Source organism: Neophocaena asiaeorientalis, unplaced genomic scaffold (assembly GCF_003031525.2).
Source record: "Neophocaena asiaeorientalis asiaeorientalis breed wild unplaced genomic scaffold, Neophocaena_asiaeorientalis_V1.1 scaffold521, whole genome shotgun sequence".
Classification (NCBI taxonomy): domain Eukaryota; kingdom Metazoa; phylum Chordata; class Mammalia; order Artiodactyla; family Phocoenidae; genus Neophocaena; species Neophocaena asiaeorientalis.
The window spans coordinates 3,054,172-3,079,134 of NW_020174712.1; the positions used below are offsets into that span (position 1 = coordinate 3,054,172).

The 24,963-nt window shown below is 40.7% G+C and overlaps 1 protein-coding gene across 2 annotated transcripts in view; it reads right to left on the bottom strand.

Annotated features, from left to right (window-relative positions):
• Positions 1–11,831, bottom strand: part of PDLIM3 (PDZ and LIM domain 3) — a 30,575-nt gene extending 18,744 nt beyond the window's left edge. For both annotated transcript variants that reach the window (XM_024759962.1, XM_024759963.1), the window contains exons 1-3: positions 11,692–11,831; positions 2,721–2,872; positions 996–1,080 (exon numbers count right to left, since the gene is read on the bottom strand). In XM_024759962.1, the coding sequence (XP_024615730.1) occupies positions 996–1,080; positions 2,721–2,872; positions 11,692–11,784 (330 nt within the window). In that variant the 5' untranslated portion in view covers positions 11,785–11,831. The remainder of the gene's footprint in view (positions 1–995; positions 1,081–2,720; positions 2,873–11,691) is intronic.
• Between the last annotated feature and the right edge of the window lie 13,132 nt (positions 11,832–24,963).

Below are 24,963 nucleotides of genomic sequence, written 5' to 3' on the forward strand. Positions count from 1 at the left end.
TGGACTCTCCATGTTTTTACCAAGAGTGAAATGAATGGGGGCTTATGGGTGCAAATGGAAAACTTGAAGGACAAATTCAGGAGTTGATGGTCCTGAAAGGGGAAATCTTGCTGAAGCATAGATTATAAATATACTTTCAGTTCGTTTTCATTAGATGTATAGAAAAACTACACTTTGGGAATATCTAATCAGTTTAGTAGGGATACTTGTTTAAAAAGGGATATTCGATTTATATATCTCTGTCTCATTAAACTTGGGGAGCTGCTGACCAAGCACAGGTTCTAAAATCCTTTTCTTGATTACATTTCCCATATAGCACAATCGAGGGTTGGTCTAATTGCAGTTTTTTGAAGGTTTTGAAAGTAGACATGGACAAGCATCAGATTATTAGATTAATTTAGCTCATTATATAGAGTTGCCTGAAGGGAAAATCCTTTATCTTTTGTAATTCAGCAGCCCAGGCAGCATATCATCATGATTACATAATGCAAAACTCTTCTCCTTGAGTAAACTTAATTATAGAATGCCAGAACTGATAATCAAAGAAGGATGTAACATAAGAGCTGGGTGAAGACCTTGAGGAATTGAAGTTCACAGTAACTATTAGATTAGAGACACCTGTTTCAAATGGTTGACCCTGTTTTTGTTTTGCTTTGTGTTAACATCTTAAATTTCTTGGATTACCTCATGGTCATTTGGCAGATGTCCATCATAAAAAATGAAAAAGTAAGTGGACTATACATAGATACAGCTGACTTTTTCCTGAGGAGAACATATTTGTCTTTTAACAAGGTGTTTGCCTAGGCATACTTCTCTTTCTTTCTTGATGTAAGAAGACACAGATAATATAAATTAATCTCGGAGAGTAAAGACAACCACTTCATCAGGTGGCTTATTCCAGTTTTTTTAATATTTGCCACTTTTCCCTCTTGGAAGGTATCCACATCATTTAAAAGGAAATGTAATGTGAACATTATTTACTCCAAAATTCATACCTGTGGTTCTGATTCTAAGTTGATTTTGAAAGGATGAGCCTTTCCATCTTCAGTTACCTGTGGAGACCATAAGCGAGTTTCCGCCCTGTAAATAAAACAACGTTTGTAAACCCCAAATTCTAATGGTACTTCCAGTTTTAGTATACTTTAATTTCCTATGTTTCTGAAAATACTAACAAACCCTTGATACTTTGAGCAAAAGCAATATTCCTTGCTCATTATCCTGTATTGTCTTATTGAATTAGTCTTATGTTTTTAGTGTACTTCTGGGAAGACTTGAATGGATCAAAATTGCTTGGAGGACCGCTATGGACTGAATGTTTGTGTCCTCGCCCCACACCCCAGGTTCAAATGTTGAAATCCTAATCCCCAGTGTGATGGCCTTTGGGAGGTAATTAGGGTTAGATTAAATCATTAGAGTAGGGCTCTCATGGTGGGATTAATGACCTTATGAAAAGAAGAGGCATGAGATCTCTTCCCTCTCTGTGTGAATGCACCAAAGAAGGCCATGTGAGGACGTGACCGGGAAGCGGGCTCTCACCGAGAACCCAACCATGCTGGCTCCCTGACCTTGGACTTCCAGCCTCCATAACTATGAGAAGTAAATGTTTGTTGCTTAAGCCACCCAGCCTATGGGATTTGATTGTAGCAACCTGAACTAAGGCGAGGACATTGTACAGTGTCTGGAGAAAGTGGGTCTCCAGTGCTTGTGGGAAGCAGTACAGGACAGGGAGATTCTGGAGGCACACCCTGCAGATGACCACAGGACAAACTGGATCCCTAGATCTCCTCAACTTCCTTCCTGTCCTACCTGGGGCACCACAGGAGGCAGTGAATGAGTTGTCAGGTGGATCTGCTGTTGGCATCAAGGAAATGTGCTTTGCCCAACGCTTCTCATGTATCTACTTGGGATCATGTGGCTCCTACGGGACTATGTGCTTGACAGGAACACAGGTTATGCATAGATAGGGAAAGAGTCAATTTCACCTCGTGAAATGGCAGATTGGCTGACTGATTGTACCTTTGGACCACAGCAGGGAAAATTGTGAATACAACGGCAAGAGGATAAACACACATGCTAACAGCCACTATAACAAATCATTATTTTCACAATTCAGTTTCAGATCACGAGTCTGATGGCAATAGATCAATTTCCTAATGTTGTTTTTGGTCAGAAATGTCTCATTGTCTAAAACCTTCATGTACATGTACCCTCTCATACCTTGTGGGATTCTTCTGGGCTGAGTTCAGTACAAAACAGCCAATAGCATACAGGATATTAGCAACCAGATTTTAACATGATCACATCTTGGCAAGCACGAGATTCTTTTAGGAGCATCTCTAAATTCCACTCCATGTTCTCTACCGTGTTTAGAACAGCAGTATAACTGGACATGCTGTTCGGTGTTTATGTGGCCAATACCTTAAATGGTTCTATTTTCATGGTCAACTAACTGCGTTAGTACAGGAAAAAAGTTATTTTAGCCTCTTTCATTACTCTGACATTCCAGAGGATTCTTTTTAGAAATCCTTTGTTAACAGCTACTAGATTGACTGACTTCAGTGAAGAACAGACCAAAGTGGCTGATACATTAAAAAAAAAGCCAGTCAAAATTCTGCGTCCTGTGACACTCCTTCTCACTGGGAAGATGAAATCATTTATACTTCTGGTTCAGGTTCTTCCACAAAACAGATCGAATTTTAACACCATTAATTAAAGAGCACCTGTCAATTTTGAGACACAGCTGGTGTGCTGCTGCTTTAATCCTGTCCTGTGCATCAGCATGAGTCATGGACTCAGTACCGAAGCCATCAATAGCCAGGATGACATCTCCGGGACACAGGTTGGCAGCTGCCGCCTTGCTTCCTGGAGTAATCTGGAAGAGATCATCGCACGTTTAAAATCAACACCCTGTGGCATCTTGAGTTTTGTGCCCAACGTTTATATTTCACCTTGGTAACATTTTAAATGTTTCACTGGGCAGGACATATTAAATCTCACTTAAAGTAACTCTTGATTGATCAGTTGTGCTACCTCTATTTTCCCATTATGTGAAATAATTTTGTTTCTTACTAACCACATTTCCTCCATCATGACATCTCTGATTCTCTTTTAAAACATCTTCCATAACTCCCTGTTTGGATCATATTTTCTTTGCTTTAAAGAAAATCATTTGTTTCTTAGGATTTTTTGTCACCCAGAACTCTCTATTTGGGAATAGAACTTTACTACATCTGGGGAGCCTTAATATTTGAACTGAAACTACTTTAGCATCCCTATAATGCGCCTGGGATATAGAAAGCTGGAAAGAGAATCACTCTTGTATTAACAAGAAGCAGCCAGATAATATGCAAAATTATGACTTTTCGTGGACTCTTCAGAGAGCCGAAGTTGCAGGGCAACCAACTAGCTTGGAATCTAAGGAAAGACGGGAGTCTCCGAGGAAAGACAAGCATGGGCTCACCTGTACCAGAGCATGGAGGAAGATGGGGCCAAATGTACTAGTTGTTAAGAAGAGTTTAGCTAAAATTATGAACAAATTGCTAAAGGCCAAGTATGAGTTAAGCATTTAGAGTCTAGAACCCGTGGGAACCACAGATACAAGAGAAGTTTGTATCTACTCACAGTCTCTCCTCCATGAATGAAGAACAGGTGGAACAAATAGAAAACAACTAACAAGATGGTAGCTTTGAATTAAACCATACCAATAATTACATTATATGTAAATGGCCTAAAAACACATCACATGTTCTGTTTTTTAAGAGTTTGTCAAACTAGGTAAAAGAAAAAAAACGCAAGATCTAACCTTATGCCATCTACCAGAAATCCACGTGGGTTTCTTTTTTGGAGGGGAGGTGGGGAATGATATGAGAAACGATATGGGGGGAAATGATATGAGAAAAATATGGTTGTTAAATGTTTAGAAAGTGGCATATCTGAAATTATTTCAGATATTTCAAATTATTTCAACAAAAACATGTTGAGTATACAGTTAAAGGCGATGATTGTTCTGATGGCTATACCTACTCCCAGTTTTTCTGGGTAAATCCGAACTATTTACAACTGCCTAATAGTCCTCACCTGGCCTCACCCTGCCTGCTTCTCTAACATCATCTCACACCATTCTCACTCCCCCGCCGCTCCCAATCCACTGCTCTACAGCTAGTCCGATTTCCTTTTAAACAACTGCGCCACCAGGGAAGCCCCGATTTCCTTTTAATTCCTCAAGTAGGCCAAGCTTGCACCCTCTTCTGGGCTTTGTGCACACTGTTAACTTGCTCCTGAAATGCTTCCCCTGACCCTTCACCCGGTTGCTTCTTCTCCTCCTTTTGGTTTAGGCTTAAACGTCATGTTCTCAGAGAGACCTCCCCAGACATCTGACGTAGTTTCTCCAGCCCCCTCCCCACTGTTACACCCTATTGTCTTCTTTTATGAAGACAGTTTGTACTTTCATGTTTGTTTATTTACTTGTGTAGTGTCTGTTTTCCCAACTGGAAGTTCTTGAGGATATCGATAATATTATGTATATTCCTAATGCTTCACAGTGTATACTCAGTGTTTGGAATTGATGAATAATTACTTGAAAACTGAATGAAATGGACATTTAACTCAGAACTTGTGAAACAAAAGTAACTAGTCCTTATATACCCAAAGATTATGGCTATTAATGTCAACCTGTCATTGTTCCTTTTGCAAGTTCCCACTGTTTAGATCAGAATAAGATGTAGAACTTGACTTAAACCTCAAACTGCTCCAGGAATAAACTAGATCGTTCCTAATGTTTAACTTGAGGATCAGTCATTAATTCATTTTTCGTCTCTTTGCTTAATCTAGTCATCAATTCGATTTAAGTGGCTCTAAGAGAGATCCAAGATTCATGTAAAGGAATAAAATTGCTAAAATGACAAATTCTCATGGGTCCTAGATCTTCAGTCTCATCACTAAAGTGTTTATTTTACTCATTTCATATCTGTGATCACCTCACTGTAGCAATCATGATAATTTCCAGAAGGGACAGATGATGGGGGCTGGGTGAGGACAACTGGAGATCATTATATCTCAGCTTTTAGGAGGCATTTCGTAAATGTTTTTCCATTTAGAAATTCTCCCACACTCAGAACTGTTAGAAGAATAAAAGTTTCCATCCCCAGTGTGACTTGTAGTGCTAAAAATAACCTCAAACTTTTAATTTTCTCTAGCTATAGTTCATCAAAATCAGTACCATCTATTTTTAAACTTCTAAGACCAAAATGCTTTTCTTTGAGTTAAAACATGAGAAAGCATGGCTCAATGTGTTTGCTTTTAAAGCCTCACCTAGCTTTTCTAATATACTTTAATTTGCTTTATATATAATACTCGATCTAGGTTTAGAAGAGCCTAACATTATTTCTTAGCTCTGGTTCAGATGAGTGGAAGGTAGGGTTGTATGTATCTGTCTATATAAATTTTAAACGGAGATATCTGGGGTGCTGAACTTAGATACTGTATATTACTAAATGTTATTAACAACGTTAATATGGAAGTTAATAACTATTTTATATTTATGCAAAGTATTACATTTGCAAAGCTCTTTCTAATAACTCTCACCATTACAACTCTAAGACAGTCCGGAGAAAGAAGACTGCTTCTCTTTTTCAGAGAACCTGTGGCTTCTCACTAAGGTGGTTGCAGTTGAACAGCTATGTCACCAGCGGTTTCATTAGCTAAATAGGAAAAGTGGTCGATAGTGGTGCCAGAACCAACTTCTGACTTTGCGTTCAACCTGGCGGTGATGTCCTGGGCCCTCCACATTAGGATTTGATAGGAAAGAAAAGAATCTGTAGAGAAATGGATGAGAGACAAGGAGAAAACACGATCCTTCACTTCTTAGTTCTCAAGTTCAGCTAGGGTAGTGATCAGCAAATGGCCACTAAACTGGCCTGGTTTTTGTAAGTTAAACTATCTGTTTAATCATAAGAATGTATTATTTTCCAGCATGACTTTATATTATTTCTTTGTAGTTTATTTATATTACTTTATATTATTGCTCACAGTTTATTTTTAACATTTTCCCAAATGATGAGGAGAGAGAGCTAAAATGAGGCAAAGAGTTTTTCAGTGGATTCTTCATTTTTTAGTTTCATTAGGGTCTCAAATGTCAAAAGCATTCGAGAGATCATGGGAAGTAGTACTGCTGTCAATCACTTAGCACATCTTTTCTAACTCGTCTGATTAGAAGGATCACCGAGCATCTTTGCTTAACATAAAGATTCTAGTCCAATCCAGATGCCTGGAATCACGAAACAGAAGCTGTAGCAGAGGAACTAGGGAATTTGTGTTTTTAACAAGTCCCTTAAGATGATTTCTTTTTCACATCAACCTATTACTTGGGTTTATTTGGAAAAAACTAACTTAAATCACAGGTAAAGCATCTATCAATGTCCTATTAACTGTGGGAAACATGAGGGAAGTCCAGAATATCGCCCTGGTGGGATTTCTATATTAAGAATAAAAATGGTTGAAATAGTTATGGAGAAAGACAAGTATATACGGAAGGGCTGTCCTGTGGGGCCTGGATCTAAATAATAAGAAATCCCATTATTCAGTTGTTCTCCATGGCCTACAAATAAACTTCAGTACCTCACCTGGCATCCAAAGCCCTCCAGCACCTGGCTGCAGTCTACATTTCTAGTCCAATCAGTATCTCTGCAAGTAGCGCCTGGGCATGGGTATGTTCAGCTTATCTGGGTGAGGCTCATGTGCAGCCACAGGTGAGAACTATTATGGTGGTGTTATACTGTTGGTATTGGTATCTTTTAAGATGAGAAAACTGTTGCTTAGAAAGTATAAGAAACTTGCTTAGGGTCACACATCCAGTGAAAATTTGAAATTCCTCGTGGGTCTGTCTAACTCTATAGCTCAAGCTCCTCCACTATCCCAAAATGCCACCCCTGCAGGTACTCTCTCTCCCCTGACTCCGCCCATCTCTTTGGCCATACTTTTTTCATGGAATCCTGGACAAGTTGTATCATGGTAGTTTGTGTTCATGTCTCTTCTGCTGATAACATGAACTTCTCAGGGGAGTAGAAACCCATTAAGTGATGACTGTATCCCGCACAGTGCCTTCCACATAAAATACCTTCTGCACTTAGTAGGTACTTGTGGGATGTATGAATGTTGGGAACAGATGAACCAGTGCTCCCGTGCAGACACGTCTTTGTCAAAACACAAGTAAGTACAGTCACCCCTCTGAATCCGTGGGTTCCGCATCCAGGATTCAACCAACCGAGGGTGGAAAATATTTGAAAAAAAATTCCAGGGAGTTCCAAAAAGCAAAACTTGAATTTGCCACATGTTGGCAACTATTTACATAGCATTTACATTGCGTTAGGTATTAGAAATAATCTAGAGATGATTTAAAGTATAGGGGAGGATGTACCTAGGTTATATGCAAATACCATTTTATATAAGAGACTTGAGCATCCTGGGGTTTTGGTATCATTGGGGGGGGGGTTGGGGGCATAGAGGAGTGGGCATCCTGGAACCAATCCCTCAAGGATACCGAGGGCTACCTGGAAAAAGACTGTATTCAACTGTAAACATTTCTTTCTAAAAGTTCAAATTTCAAATATAATTTATATTAAAGTACTATTCAGTGTTAAAGCCTACAAAACTTAAGAATACACTAACATTTTCTATGTTGGCACCCAAGTCCATACATAGCATTCTCGGTTAACAGTGATCTTGATCCTGGGTGTGGTCTGTATAGAAAGGAGGGAAGAGGAACTGAGTGGGAAGGGACATGGTGGCATGAGATGTATACAGTAGTTTTACATCGTGTACACAAAAGAAGCTTGTGCTTTATTCCAAATGGGACCATTTATGAAAACAAACCATCTGTAACTTGGCTGTGATAGTAGATCCACCTTCTGGGTGGTCCAAACGTTTAAGAAAGAGAGAGACTCCTTAGAACCTTCTTGCCAGAAGAAAACCAGCTGCTGGCTTAGAGATGTGAACCTTAAACTTTATTCTGTGGAATGCCTAGGCCAGTTGTATATGGTGTTTGCAGTGGCAACGCCCTGCTGCAGGCTGAACAACTGGAACTTAAATTCATATTGCACGAAGTAGAGCACACCCTTGCCTAGAAACTGCTTTCCTACAAATCGTGTCACAACCAATGGCTCAAAAAAGTTTTCGGGATTGTCTGGTGTTTGATTTACCTTACTTCTCACGTTTTTTATGATGCAAAGTTTCACCCAGCTGATTAATTGGATGGTAAACAATTGTAGGGTGGGGACCCTTTGTCCTAATTTTGTGAATTATAATTTCAGCTGATGGAGGGAATTACTTTGTAAATCCTGCCCCCAGCAGAGGGTGGAGCAGAGGACCACGGTCTAAGGAGCATTTCTATAATCTGTTTTTGTAGAGTGTGAGGAAGGGAGGGGAGGGCGTTGCTTGTAGGACAAAAATTGATTCAGTTGACTCGAGGACTATATCTCATTCATGGGACTTTTTGTGGTGTCAAGTGCAGGCATTGGCATTTTCATTCTTTGTATGCTTAAGAACTTATGTAAAACAGACAAATCAATTAACAATAAAACAGTTCTCCTTTTTCTTTATTGTGGAATATTCTGAGGACACAGTTTGCACCTATTATGAAAATAAATTTATGTCAAAAGTGAACAATTTATTCACTCATATTATGTCTATTTGTATTCTGTGACCTGTATGAGGTACTAGACACTGTACTTGGCACTGAACAGCCCCCATATTTGCCAGTTGTTGCCCTGAGGGGGGAGCATTCCATCTGTGGGATACAGATGTTCTCAACCATCTGTGGTACAAGGCATGTTATAAGGAGAGGTTGTAGGTCAAGAGCTACAGTAATTAAATGGATGAAATGATGACTGCTCGAAGAAGGCTGGAGAAGCGGTATTTGAATGGGTTTCCACAGGCACAGAGGACAGTGGAGTGGGTGGGGAAGAGAATTCTGGAGAAAAATGATAGCAGGGGCAACGCCATGTTACAGAAATCATAAGTGGTCCAGAGTATGGGCACCACTACCTATTTATGGAGTGAGAGGAGGAAAGGAGAGAGGAAATGAACTTGAAAACTTGAGCTGGGAGAGAGGGTGAAAGCCATGAATTTCATGCTACAGACCACACATTTTATTCTCTATAAACTGTGGGTGCCACTGAGGATTTTTAAGAATGGGGAAGATAGGAGCAACGAGCAACCATCTCAAAGATGGCTGGTAAGAATATGCAGGGTGAATTGGAGAGGGGAGACAACAGCTAGGTGTGAAATTAGGAAACCTTGCCTGGGGACAGCGGTAGAAAAAAAGGAAAGTGGTAGATCTGAAAGATGTAGCATCAGTAGGACCAGGGGATGAGTTGCATGGCACAAAACGCCTGTTTGGAAATATCTGTACAATAAGCAGCATCTTTCACGTGTGTGGGCTTCAGGATGCAGGCTTTGGAGGCAGGTCGACCTGCGTCAAATTCTGCCCTGCTGCTTGTGGTCATCGACAGGTTAATGAATCTCTTGAAGCCCCACTCTTTTCATCTGCAGAAAGGGATATTACTGCTACTACTCTGATAGGATTCGTGTGAGATCTAAGTGAGTGCATATATAGGGCTTAGAAGAGTGCATAGCAGGCAACAGAGTATACTAACACACACACAGTCTCATTCACTACCTTTTAACACAGTATAAAAATATTAATAGAATTATTCTACTACCTAATTACAACACTGATAGTTATGTTTGTGTAATATTTTTTAGTCTTTTTTCCAAATGAGTTTTAGTATTCTTATAATTTCAGTGGAAATACTCTCAATTAGGTGTTCACTAAGGCAAAAAAGTTCACATGAACGTGTTTTCATTTATTCAACAAGAATCTATTTATGTGAATGGCTTTGGGTACACTTGGAATACAAAAGAGTTTAGTTCACCCGCTCTCCTTGAGTTAAATTAAAGAGAAAAGCCGTAGTCAAATGAAATTATCAGATGTGTTCGTGCACTGTTATTGAACCAAGTGTCAATATGAGTGATACAAATTAGTTATGAGTTAAAAATTCAAACGGAATTGGCTTCCCAAACAATAACTGTCATCAGATCGAATATATTTACCGATAGCTCCTGCAGTCAACTGCAAAATGTTAAGTTCTGCTTTGAAATAAACACTGTTTATAATGTCAACAACTCAACATTTCAAACATAAGATTAATCATATTGACATGTTCCACAGTAATAGTGAGATATTTCTTTTATAAATCACTGACAGGATTTCTGTGACAAAATTATTCCTTTAAGGTTTAATATAAATACGGTTTATCCTTTGTAAGGATGCAAGAGCTTATTTCATTTAATATAAACAAATGAACACTATACTTCAGAAACTTTAAAAATATTTCTTCGTAGAGATAATGCAAACTGTTTCCTTTGGTAAATCCATAAAAGGCATTGCTTGGCTCAGGTCACTGAACCATGTTCTGCCTAATTTACTTAGGAACATTTTTGGGGTATGTTAAGTTTTCATGTCTCATATGAAAACACATGTCAGATATGTTTATATGTTTTCAAAAAATGTAAAACAAAGCTTGAAATGTTCCATGGTATGCATCTGTTCCATGGATACATGTTTTGAGATATTTTTAAAAGCCATTCATTCTTAGAACTCGTAAGTAGAACAGAATTTTAAAAGTATTACCTTGTTCAAAGCCTATGTGAGGATATCAGATTATAAGGTATACATTTATAAAATATAGTTTAAGCAGTAAGGAACAAAATAAAGCATAGTAAAGGTATAAATATTCTGAAAGTTTATGTTTTAAAATTAGGTTTAATAGGCTTTATATGTGATCATTGAAATAATAATAATTTTCTGTTAAGACAAACACATGTTGGAAAAAAGGTCAACTAGACCAACTAGACATTTACTGACGACAGATCCTGAAGTATCCATTTTCTTTTTTCTTAATTAGACAATACTTTAGAGAATATTAAGGAAAGCTTGACTTTGATGGTCAAGTATTCAGAGTTATTAGGCTGAGGATGGTTCTCCATCAGGTAAATGAAACTATCTGACACATTTTCTTTGTAGTTTGAGTTGTAGATGATGATTTCTAAGCCAAGTTCCAGCTTTGGAAAATATTTATTCAAAATGCTTGGAAACCTAGGAATACAGATTAGTGACATTGTCCCTGTCTGGGCTGATATGAGCGCCTCCAACTCGGCCAGCCGAGGTCTTGCCCTGCGAACAGCGCCCTGCTGAAGTTTTCCTCCAGACAGGGAAAGCGCTCAGTTGCCTGTCTCTCTCCAACAAACAGCCACCACTGTCTCTCCTTCTCTGGACCCCATCTCATTTGTTATTGAAAGGAGACCCGGAGGGGAGGGCGAGAAGGCAGCCCACCTCGCAGCCTCGCCTTCTCTGAGCACAGGGAAACCACGCCGTCCGTTCTTCTCTCCTCGGAAAGTTGCTGGAGGCCAACAGGTTGCAGACAGAGACCATTGGACCTGACTGGATTAATTCTCTAAGCTGCTCTGCATCCTCCAGACCTAGTTTGCCAAGGTGCTGCCCTCCCTCGAACCGTGAACCCGAAGCCGAGGCCCCACCCAGCGCACCCCAGTGCCTCGCTGGCCACTCTTCTCTCCAGGGGGGCCCACGGCACGCCAGAGTCCCCGACTTGCAGCAGAAGAACGGAAAACACCTACCCTGGTGATGATCAAGGGCTGGTTGAAGTCTATGCCCCCCGAGAGTCTGAAGCCCCAGGGTGCAGGGCCCGGCAGGACCACGTTTTGGGGCATGGTGCCTCCTGGCACGGCCTTTCTGGGGCGGGGGCGCAACGAGTGTCCCCGAGCGGAACAGCCCACTCTGCTCCCGGGGCAGTGTCCTCGCCGGACCGCGGCCGGGAAGCTTTATCCCCGCTCCCGAGTGACGTCACTGGCCTCCCCTCCTCCCCCCCTCCTCCCACCAAGGAGAGCTCCAACTTTGGAAGAAAGAGACGCGCCAGACCCGCGGGAGTTTACAGACGCGCACCGGGCCGGCGCAGCCTCCCAGACCTCTCGGGCGGACGCTGAAGGAGGCTTCGGGTTACATCTCCCACCACTCTCTCTCTTTTTAACATCTTTATTGGAGTATAATTGCTTTACAATGGTGTGTTAGTTTCTGCTTTATAACCAAGTGTATCAGCTATGCATATATCCCCCCATATCTCCTCCCTCTTGCGTCTCCCTCCCATCCTCCCTATCCCACCCCTCTAGGTGGTCTCAAAGATTGACCCATCACTCTCTCAAAGTAATGCCTGTCCTGTTTATCTTCTGCTTGGAGCTCAGCAGTGAGCTTCATTCGAAGTTAGCACAGGGAACTCTACCTAATGCACTGCAGTAACCTAAATGGGAGGGAAGTCCAAAAGGGAGGGGATATCTGTATGTGCATGACTGACTCATTTTGTTGTGCGTTGGAGGCTAACACAACATTGTAAGGCAGCCATACTCCAATAAAATTTTTTTTAAAAAGTCTATCTCCATCAGAAAAAAAAAAAAAAGCAGTTAAACCATGGCCTCTATACTTTCAATTAAAATAAAACACAAGCATCAGGAATGCAGTTGGTTATTTAGCAATTGTGACTGTGCTAATGTTTACTTACTAGCTGTGTGGTTAAATTACTTAACATTCTTAAGCCTCAGTTTCCTCATCTGTAAAATAGGGGTAATAATGGTACTTCTCTGGTAGGGTCGCTCTGAGAATTAAATGAGCTATCTCTGCACAGTGCCTGGCACAGCATGAGTGCTCAGTAAATATTAAGCATTTCTGCAATTAAGTACATATAGTCATATATATTTGTGGGTATATGTAATATATGTGAATACAAACATATTAAAATTTTATTTTTTAAAAATGAAGAAATCTAAAAGTGAAAATGTCATGCAAAGGTACCCTATCCAATGAGCCATCTAAAAGTATATATGAGAAGACAATTTGTCAGTATACTCAAAGTATAGTTTAATTTTGATTGGAGTAATTGTCACCTCCCTCAAATTCAGTCTCTAAACCTGTTTTTGACAAGTGGGTGTCAAGTATTAACAGAAACCGAGGAGTTGAGACTGTCCTGTGTTGACGGTACAAGAGCAGCCCCAAACAGGATGGAACTGCATGGAGGGAAAGGAGGGAGGGTGGGTATTCACTGAGCATCTTCATGGTCCAGGGCAGTGGTGATTGCTTTACCCGTGTCGTCTTCATCCTCATGGCAAGACCATCAGATTGCTATTATTATTCCCTTTTTTTTTTTTTTTTTGGTAAAGAAGTAATTTCTTAGAAGTTGAGTTACTTGCATAGAATCACGCAGCTAATAAGTGATACAATTGTGATCACAAACCCAGGTCTGCCTGACTCCAATGTGTGCCTGGTATAGGTCTGAAGACCAGGAGAGTCTGGGGAGGGTCCTATCTTGGCTCAGTGTAGAATCAGGTATTTCTGGTGTTGTACTCCAGGATGTTCTGATTCCCAAGGAGAGGGGGAGGGATGAGGAATAAGAGTATGAAGTGCTTTAAAAGCCCAAGAATGAGAGTCATGGACTTCATGCCCAGTATGATAGGGCTGTGTCAGTCCAGGAGAGCAGAGCTGCAACACGCTTTATTAACAGCATAGTCTGTTTCGATGTGGTTTTAAGACTGATAGAGAAGGGATATTTAGGAAGCTGTAAGCAAAGTGGACTAGCCTGGTGATAGTGTAAATCACAAAACCTGGATTGGAACTACTTTGTCCACTGTGGTAGATTATATAAAAGTCCCAGGGGGATAGGTGTTTTCTAGTCCCAAACATTTTCCAGTGCCCCACCTATGTTGGGTTATCAAGGAAGTAATCATATATTCTTGTTGATTTTTGCCTATTTGGGCTGGCTATATTGTCACAAAGCACATTTCCTCTGTCAGTCACTGGCTGTGTCTGCATGGTAGACACACACACACACACACACATACACACACACACACACACAGAGGTCGATTCAGGAAAAAAAATCAGATAAGTTATTTAGTATTGTGTAATTGTAACAATCAGTTGTTTATACCTTATCTCATGAGCTGGCTTATATAACAAGTTGATCGTATGTTTTTATTTTTTTGTCATTTTTGTTTTATTTTCTGTCTTTTTACTGGTCGTTTTGGCATCATGTAGATATAAGCAACACCTGTACAATATTAATATAATATTACAATATTATATTTTACAATATTATATTTACAATATTACAATTATAATATTACAATATTAATATAATACCTGATGAGTTCGTAAGGCTTTGCAGAGAGCATGGAAATCATCTCATCTATTTTAATCCTCAATTCTATAATCTTAACCTTGAACTTTCATTTATTTTCTGATCCTGTTTTTCTAACCACCTCCTGGTACAAATACAGTTCAACCTGTGAAAAACCAAATGCATCCTTTTCTTTAATCACCTCAAACTGAATTCCTGGCCTCCATGCCTTTTAATTTTCTTGTTTCTGTTCATTTTTCCACTCCTGTTCCAGGTTTCTAGGATAGATGTTGTAAATTTTCCCTCTCCTTTATTTCTTATATATCAAATATCACTATGTATTGTGACTTCTTTTATTTCTTCATTCAACAAACATTTATTGAACATCTGTGACATACCAGGCACTGGGAATGCAAAGATAAGATGAACTTTCTGTCCTCTAGGAGCCAGTAATAAAATAAAGGAGATGGAGATGTAAAACGTGATCACATTATGTGTTGAGGCTGGGACAGGATTTTGTACAGTGATGCGACAAGAGTAAGTAATCAACTCTCCTTGAGGAAAGTATCCATGAAGGGATGCTGGGTCTTGAGGGGTAAGAGTCTTCCAGGTGACTGGGGATTGGAAAGGGAACAGGAAGGAAGATGTTCAAGGCAGAAGGTGCTGTAGAGGATGTGCGGTGGCAGGGAGGCAAGAAACAGGTGGCAAATTAGGAAATAGTAAGTGATTGGTATGGACAGAGTTTAGCCCATTAGGTAGGAACAGGAGGCCAGGGTCATAGCAGTCAGAAGCCAGATCAGAGGGAATTTTGTTTGTTACACTAGCATTTTGACTTTATTCTATTGGGAGCTTTGGAAGAGTTTTAAGCAACATGTATAATCATCAATTTTGCATTTTATTATCATCATTCTGGGAGGTGGGAGGATGAATCACAATTGCAGGAGATAGGAAGCAAGGAATCCAGTTAAAATTTAACGGCAATAATCCAGGGGAAGACGTCGATTTGGGTAGCGGGGATAAAGAAGTGTGGCAGCTATGAGGACCTTAAGTAGGTTCATTGACACAGTCTGGGGACAGTTCTCACATGGGGGGTTAGGGAGAGGCTAGGCAATGGCTCCCAGGCTTCGTTTCGTGTTACATGAATGGTGGAATTATTAACAAGGAGAAAATATATAAGAAGGACAGAAAGGCATTTTTGTTTTAATGAGGGAGTGGTGGATCGAAGCACAGTTTTTGTCATGCTGGGTTTGAAATACCTGTAGAGTATGTGTGCTGTTTAGTGTACTGGTTATCAGACTACACTTTGGAGTCAGACTGCCTGAGTGGTATCTTAGTTCCATTGTACTTGTTATGTGAGCTTAGGCAAGATTAACATTTTTGTTAAAATGATGATAGTAATAGTACTTGCCTCCTAGAGTTATTGTGAGGTTTATATGAGTTAATAAGTACAGAATTCTCGGAACTGTGTCTGGCACATGCTATGTGTGTATAATCCTTTGCCATTATTAGTGGTAGTAGTGTAGTAAGCAATTGGAGATATAAGTTTAGAGCAATTAGATATATTAATCTAGAGATCTCAACCTGAGTAGTTTGGAACTATAGTAGAATCTGTATCTATGAGTGCTAGAGGTTTTTTTAAAAAACAAATTGGTTGCAGTTTCTTTGACAGTCCTCATTTTGAGAGGTGGAGTTGATGTTCCCTCCTTTTGAACTTGGGTAGTTGTATGTGACTCATGTTACCAGTAAAATGTGGTTGAAGCAACATTGTGTGACTTCTGAGGCTAGGTCAGAAAGGGTGATCTAACTGCTGCCTTGTTGATTGTAATACTTGTGCCTGAAGCCCTCAGCTGCCATGTAAGAGGTCTGAGGTTCCATGCTGTAAGGAAGCCCAAGTGCATGGAGAGGTCACATGTCGGTACTACTATTCGTAGCCACAAACCAGACCCCAGACATGTGAGTAAAGATTCCTCCTTCCAGTCCCCAGCCCTTAAGTCACTCAAGCTTCCAAGTCCCCTCAGCTCAGGCTTCAGACATCGTCAGCTGAGGAGAGTCCTCCAAGCTGCTGGAGGACTTGGAAAGTCCTTGGAAAGTACCCTTTCCAAGCTGTTGGCCTGCACAATCTGTGAACATAATAAAATGGTTGCTTTAAGCTTCTAAATTTTAAAATAATTTGTGACATAGCAATAGTAACAGGATGAAATCACCCAAGGAGATTAGATGATCAAGGCAACAAAAGAAGATGATTAATGATTACGCTCTGAGGAACAGCAGAAACGGGGGCATTTAACGGGCAGGAGAATAGGAGGATCACAGGAGAAGAAGATGCTCTTCCTCTTACAAAGTGTTTAAAAGAAGCTGTGAACGTGGTGGCATGGAAGACAAATGAGGAGAAGAATTCAAGGAGAGAAGGCAAATATTACCGGGAGGTGAAATCAAAGTTGTCAGAGTGCCTATTAGATTTGGTAATTGAGGCGTTCTAGGTCTGAGAACAGTGAATCACTGTGCTCTACCCCTGAAGCTATAACACAGCACTGTTAATCAATTATACTCCAATATAAAATAAAAACGAAAAAAAATTTAAAAATGGTGAGGACAGAAGCAGACCGCTGTGGTTTGAAGAACAGTGGGAGGACAGGTGAAGATGGACTATCTTTTTAAGGAATTTGATAATGAAAGGAAAGGGGAGACGGAGGATAGTCAGCTGGGGGGTGGTGCAGGTCAAGAGAAAGAACTTTTTTTTTAAAAGATGGGAAGCTTAGCAATATTGCTGAAGTCAGAGAAAAGTATATGCTGGAGAACCATGTGGAATGTGGAGGAAGCAGCTTTGACACGAGAGGTGGAAGTAGAGGTCTTGAAGAGGACAGACCCTTTTCTTCTGAGGGTGGATGGACTTCCCCTAAATTGAGGTGTGTTATAGCAATAAAATAGACTACCTAGTTCTCTTCATCTAAAATTCTCCCTGCCTCTTTCAGGCACTCAGCGGCTTCACCTTCTGACAGTGGCAAGTGTTCTGAGACTGCCTTCTTGCCAAAAAAATCTCTCCTTCTCTTTCTACCTCATGGTCTACTGCCAGATTGAAATCCTGTCTTTCTCTTGGATAGGAACCTACAATAGCACTTCCCTGCCCCTAGGACAGAGCCAAAGTCTGTTAACGAAGGCCTTTTATCATTTGACGCAAGCCATGGATGCTGTTCAGACTTGGTCTCCTGATCACACACAGTCACTGTGGCGCCTGCATGGTGGGCTCTGACTCCCCTTCCCAAGCTCTTTTCTATAGTTAAAAATGTTTTTCTCCCTCCCTCCCTTCCTACCTTCATCTCTTCTTCCTTCCTTACTTCCCTTCCTTTCTGTCTTTACAGGAGGAGTATGTGTTTGTTTAAGTCTGAGATCCCTTAGCCGGTGGTTCTGAATTTTGATGTGCATTAGGAGAGCCTAGGCGCTTATTAGAGATGCAGATTGCTGGGCTCCACTCTCCAGAGATCTGAATTCAGTTGCTGGGGCCAAAATCCATTGTGGGTGGTCTGTGGACCACACATAAGAAAAAGTAATTCAAATCAACACATAGGATTATAATTTCTTATACTGTGTCTTTATATGTGTAGTTCATCCTTTCTGGAATGTTCTCTTTTGTCTATCGCATCCCACTATCTTTCCACATTTTCTGGGAAGACTCGATTGGCCACCAGTATCTACATCACACTTTTTCTCTACTTAACTCTTATTTCTTGTCAATATATCTCAAGTTTGAATTTAGCTGTTCTCCAGTATTTTGAGAGGCACATAATCTTACAAGGATGACTTTTTCATGAGAGCTGTTTTTGCGTTTCCAACCAGACAATAGGCTCCTCCAGGTAAGGGGTCTTATTTCTTTGGAATTTACCATAACTACCATCCAGTGCTGGGCCCTGAGGAGGTGGTAAGTAATTACTGATAGGTTGAAACAGGTTTTGGTCTTGATTGGAGTTGGTTGGGTGGGAGAAGCTCATTCCTCCTTCTCAATTCTTCCTTCTACAATTGTCCTGCCAAGAAGCACCTTCATTGACAGTCGCTGTTATGCCCGCTGTTTACAGTTGCAGCTTCCCCAACTCTACCTTGCTGTTGCTGTGTTTGCATGTCCTTGCTGGTTTGGCTGCACAAACCAACTTTTCCAGGGGCCCGGGCAGCCAGCCAGAGCTCCCAAGCCCTTCCATGCATTGTGCCCAACTTCCTCTTTGGTAAAATCCTGTGTGATTTTCATGCTTTGGAGGATTTGGACCCTTGTGAAATGCCTTCTGGGGAATTAGCCACACTGAATTCCATGCTTTGTGTCTGCCGTCAGTGCTGTCAGGAGCCTATATTGTTTCATTCCCACGTCGTCACACTCCTTGGGACAATGCGACGGTTCAGCTCAAGTTCATTTGGTATTCCCCTCTGAAGTGTCACTTTTTCCCACCGTTTTTACTGAATTAACTAATAACAATCAAGGGACTCATCAGTATGCTGGAAACATAAACTGAGGCCTTGTAGAATGTGCAGCAAAGAGGGGTGTCTCCTCTGTTACTGCTGATGGCTGCCATTTTGGTGCTAGTGCCTTTGCAAATTGCAGGATCAGAGAGAGAGAGAGAGAGAGAGAGAGAGAGAGTTTACTGGAGTAGGGGAGATTTTAACATGTTTTCGCATTGAAACAGCTTATCTGGGGCATTTCTATCCTTACTAGATTGTCTTCTGGGTGAACTTCAAGCTGAGTAAAGGCAGGTTGCTTCCTGCCACTGGCAGGTTGAGAAAGATGCTTCTTTCTTTGTGGACTACTTACCTGTTTCTGATTCTGCTAAAGTGATCTTGATCAGGAGAACTACTATGGGGTGTCAGGCATTGTGCTAAGCATTTAACAGGCTAGTTATTTCTAATTCTTAAGACAATCCTGCAGAGTAGATATTACCTTCCTAGGATACAGGGCCTGTGAGAGGATAAGGAACCTGCCCGAGATCTTATACCTGGTAAGTGGCAGAGCTGGATTCAAACCTAGATCTGCCCCTTTCTGCCACTTCCTGATTCTTCTGCTATTTCATGTTGCCTCAGTGCACATTTGCTAAGGTTTATTGACCCCAGAGCACTTCTAACAACCTCTACAGACTGTTTGGTGCCATAGTTTGAGGTCTTCGAAGAGCCAGCAGGTCATTTTCCCTGGGGACCAAGGTGGCGTCACAAATCCCAGTGGAAAAGGGCTCCTCAGAAAGTTGGAGTTGCCCTCACTCACTGTAGCCTGTTATTGCTGTTATAAGGATCCTAGAAATTCCTGCCTAAACGTGTCTTGGAAAATCAAAGACCTAATCTTCAGTCGAATGGTATTTTACTTGGTAGGGTTAATTGCCCTCAGATTCTATCTAGATGTACCTTCACATTTTTCACAACATTTGCAAACGATCAGAAGAGCCAGGATGCATAGTTATAATAGAAACACATCGGAGACCATGTGTTTTAGGGCTTTTCTGTTTGGAGTGGGTTTATCATCACTATAAAAACATTTCAGATGAGAACGGAGTGTGTGGAAACCCTGGGGAAACGTACAGGGAGCTCTAGATTTAGATGGCTGGATGCCTGGCCTGGGTTTAGTCACTCAGAAGGTTTAAAGCGAAGCACTAATGCTAAAATTTAATCTATCACAGACGCCTTGGCCATGTCCCTGAGCGTTTCCACCTGCTTCACTGCTGGGCTCTATGGCTGGTATCCTAATAAATAAAATGTGTGTGTTCTGTACTTAGTATATCAGTTTAGTCAAGAGAGCACTTGGTCCCATATATAGTCATCTTAGTGGGCCCTCGTTTCTTTTTTTAAATTCTTTAAAACTTAAGATGAAAAATGGGGATAATAACTAATGAGTAATTACTTTATATAGTCCGTGTTTATATTATCTGGAAAATGTTATTCCTATTCTAGAATACTGGGCTCAGCCTCCTCTTGTGTGGGAGACACATTCAGGAGTGAGTGGAGGAAAATTAGTACTTCTGCCCTGTTTTTCCCAGTTTTCTGGTGACACTGGGAAGGAAATGAGCATTTTAGGTTCCAAGTCCTGGCAAGTGGTAGCGGTTGGAGGAAAGCCTTCTCTCTACTGGAAAGGCATCTGCAGAGAACATACGTTTGCTGCTCCCCTAGAATAATGAACTCACTAAGTTTTAGACATAGAATTGGATACTCGAGGTACAAATTAAAACCAAACTCAGCAAAGGCCCTGGGCCGAGGCGTCCGGACCCTGTCATACCAGAATCTTCCAGATTTTTTCTGACATACATTACTAGAAACCCCTTAGTATCTTCAAAGTCCTCTTCGATAATTGCCTCTTAAATGTCAATGATTCCCAGGCTCATCCCGTGTTTTGGAATTTCACTGGGTGGTTTCATGAAAACCCATGGCTTTTTAACTTAAAAATTAAAGCCTGTCTCCCCCAGTCCTTTTTTTTTTTTTTTTACTGGATGCAAGATCCATATATTGAAATATTGAAATGTCTGCTAACTTTTTCCCTCAGAGAAACTCAGGCTCGACTTTACCAAAACCCAAATCTCTTGCTTCTTTCCCTTCCTCTCCCCTCTGTTCTGGTGAAGAGCTCCCCCAGGATTGTTATTCAAGGCTCAGACCTGAGTGTTGTCGTCCCCTCCTGCCCTCAGCCACCCTGAATAATGAGCGCTCCCCACATGTTGTTTGATTCCATGGATATGAATATTCAGAATCAGCAAGTCCCTAGAGACAGAAAGCAGATTAGTTATTGCTGGGGCTGGAGAGTGTGGGAAATGGGGAGCGATTATTTAATGGGTGCAGGATTTCCTTTTGGGGGTGATGAAAAGATTCTGGAAGTAGACAGTGGTGATGGTTGTACAACATTGAGAATGCACTTAATGCCACTGAATTGCATACTTTAAAATGGTTAAAGTGCTAAGTTTTACGCTGTGTGTGTTAGCTTGGGCTGCCATATCAGAACACCACAGACTGGGTGGTTTAAACAACAGAAATTCATTTTCTCATGATTCTGGAGGCTGGGAAATTTAAAATCAAGGTTCCAACAGGGTTGATGTCTGGTGCTCTCCCCTTGAGTTGCAGATGGCTGCCTTGCTACTGTGAGCTCGCATGGCCTTTATGCCCTGTGCTTGGAGAGAGGGTGAACAGGCTGCTCTCTGGTGTTTCCTCTTATAAGGACGCTAATCCTATAAGATTAGGTTCCCACCCTTATGACCTCATTTAACCTTAATTACCCCCTCACTCCACATACAGCCACATTAGGGGTTAGAGTTTCAACGTATAAATTCTGGGGGGACACAATTCATTATGTGACAGATAGCATTATGTGTATTTTACCACAATAAAAAATATTATTTGAGCTACTGTGTGGAGCACGGATTATAGTGAAAGGAGGGAGACTAGTTAAGACACTAATACAGTAATCTAAGTGAGAGATGATGGCGGTGGTAGAGAGGAGCATTTAGTTTCTACCCTTCTTATTTTCACTTGGAGAGATTCTCTACTTGGCTTATCACCCCACCCCTTCCTCTTCCTGTTTCCTAACTGGTATTTGAAAGCCGTTGGTCCACATTTCTTAATTGGGTGGAGTTACTGCTAAGGATGGGGGATTCTGAGCCTTTTCTTCCCTCTGCTCTCCAGTGTGAGGTAGTAGTTCTGTTCTGCAGACCCCAAATTCCCCCTGGAGCACGGGCAGTGCCCAGAACGGGGTGGGATGGGGTGGGGGGCAGAGAGTGTCAACAGGCTCACTTGACTACAAACCAAATCTGTGACTCTAATCAGCTTCATCATAACGCAGGCGATATTTTGCTTTCCATCTTCATGGCTTGTTTAGCCTGCTCCACAGAGCCTTCAAATCGCAGCTCCAGCGTTACTTTCTCTGAGCGGTATTCCCTGGCCACCCTCCACCCCCTGTCTCCAGTATGGTTTCTGTGCATAGGCCCATGTGCATTCCCCTAGCTTAGCACATAACAAACCATACTGCAGTCACTTATTAGTGTCCTCTCTGGGAGAGATAAAGCCACTGCGTTCCACATACACATCATACTTCATACTATTGCAATGCAGGGGTCTAAAGACATTTAGCTTCTTAAGGGTGAGGTCAGTCTTACTCACTTTCCATTTCCTGTGCCTGATATAATGTCTGACACAACATAAGTGCTCAATAAATGTTTGTTGAATACACAGCTCCAATAGCACAGTTAGTGTTCCTACTTCACCTTTTTTAAATAACAGAGAGAACATAAGAAAGCCTCTAAATTTTTATAACTTACTATCAAAAGTTGACTTACTATCAAATAGTTGACTGTTACCAAAAAAACAAAAGATAACAAGCGTTGGAGAGAATGTGGAGAAATTGGAACCCTTGAACACTGTTCGTGGGAATGGAAAATGCTGCAGCCACTATGGAAAATAGGATGGTGGTTCCTCAAAAATTTTTAAATAGAATTACCATGTGATCCAGCAATCCGACTTCTGGGTATATACCCCAATTAATTGAAATCCGGGTCTTACAGAGATATTTGAACTTCCATGATTACTGCAGCATTATTCACAATAGCCGAGATATGGAAACAACCTAAATGTCCATTGACAGATGAATGGATAAAGAAAATGTGGTATATACATACAGTAGAATATTATTCAGCCTTGAAAAATAAGGAAATCCTGCCATATGTGACAACCTAGATGAACTTGGAGGACATTATGTTAAGTGAAATGAGCCAGTCACAAAAGGACACATACTGCATAATGTCACTTAGATGAGGTATCTAAAATAGTCAAATTCATAGAAACTCAGAAACAGAAACAGGGGCCTGAGGGGAGAAGGAGATGAGGAACTGCTGTTCAGTGGGTATAAAATTTCAGTTTTGCGAGGTGAATAAGTTCTAGATCTGCTGTACAACACTGTACCTGTAGCTAGCCATACTGTACTGTACACTGAAAATTTTGCTAAGGGGTTAGATCTCATATTAGGTGTTCTTACCACACAAAAATGTTAACTTGAATCTTCGAAGAGACTGGATCCATAATTCACTTGTAAATTATGTCAGCTAACAAAAGATGGTCAGCGAGGCAACTGGAGTTCTTTCATGCTTTTGATAAACTCTCCACTGTGATACTCAGTTGGAGCTTGTAGTTTCTTTGAAGGTTTTCTGAATCCCTACAGTTAAGGAGTGCTATTATCTTCTTGGAGCTGATTGCCTGAAAGTTACTCAGCACGTGAAACTGGTTTATGTTTTCTGTTCTCAGGACAGTAAAAGGTAGCAATATTCTTGGGGCCATCTATATTCTCAGAAAATTGAAAGGTGTAGATACAAATTATGCATTTCTTCAGGTGCAGAAATGAATTCCTTTCAAGAAGTCAGGGGCTTTGGGGAATTTTCTACCAACAGTTATGAGTTTTTGCTGTTCTGTACGTCCGTTCTCATCTAATTTCCCTATAACTAGGGTCCTGCCTACTTTAGTTGGTTGGCTAGGCTCATGGCTGTGGTCTGAGGGCATGACATGGGTTGAAGCCAGCTTGCTAATATGACAGCTGAATCCTTTGATTTGTATTTCCTTAAGTTCCATTCTTCAACAAGCAAATTGACCTACCACGGATTACAAACGTCCTGAAAATGAAACCATGAAATGATTTAAAAGCTATTTTGAGATGTGTCAAAAATTGAAAAATGTTAGTTGATTATGTATTTCTTAAGATAGTGTGCTGCCTAAAAATATCAGTGAATACTTTGAACATTATGCTAGTCTGCAAGTGAAGCATAAACAATGAGTTGTACGTTTATTAAGGGTGAGGTCAGTCTTACTCACTTTCCATTTCCTGTGCCTGATATAATGTCTGACACAACATAAGTGCTCAATAAATGTTTGTTGAATACACAGCTCCAATAGCACAGTTAGTGTTCCTACTTCACCTTTTTTAAATAACAGAGAGAACATAAGAAAGCCTCTAAATTTTTATAACTTACTATCAAAAGTTGACTTACTATCAAATAGTTGACTGTTACCAAAAAAACAAAAGATAACAAGCGTTGGAGAGAATGTGGAGAAATTGGAACCCTTGAACACTGTTCGTGGGAATGGAAAATGCTGCAGCCACTATGGAAAATAGGATGGTGGTTCCTCAAAAATTTTTAAATAGAATTACCATGTGATCCAGCAATCCGACTTCTGGGTATATACCCCAATTAATTGAAATCCGGGTCTTACAGAGATATTTGAACTTCCATGATTACTGCAGCATTATTCACAATAGCCGAGATATGGAAACAACCTAAATGTCCATTGACAGATGAATGGATAAAGAAAATGTGGTATATACATACAGTAGAATATTATTCAGCCTTGAAAAATAAGGAAATCCTGCCATATGTGACAACCTAGATGAACTTGGAGGACATTATGTTAAGTGAAATGAGCCAGTCACAAAAGGACACATACTGCATAATGTCACTTAGATGAGGTATCTAAAATAGTCAAATTCATAGAAACTCAGAAACAGAAACAGGGGCCTGAGGGGAGAAGGAGATGAGGAACTGCTGTTCAGTGGGTATAAAATTTCAGTTTTGCGAGGTGAATAAGTTCTAGATCTGCTGTACAACACTGTACCTGTAGCTAGCCATACTGTACTGTACACTGAAAATTTTGCTAAGGGGTTAGATCTCATATTAGGTGTTCTTACCACACAAAAATGTTAACTTGAATCTTCGAAGAGACTGGATCCATAATTCACTTG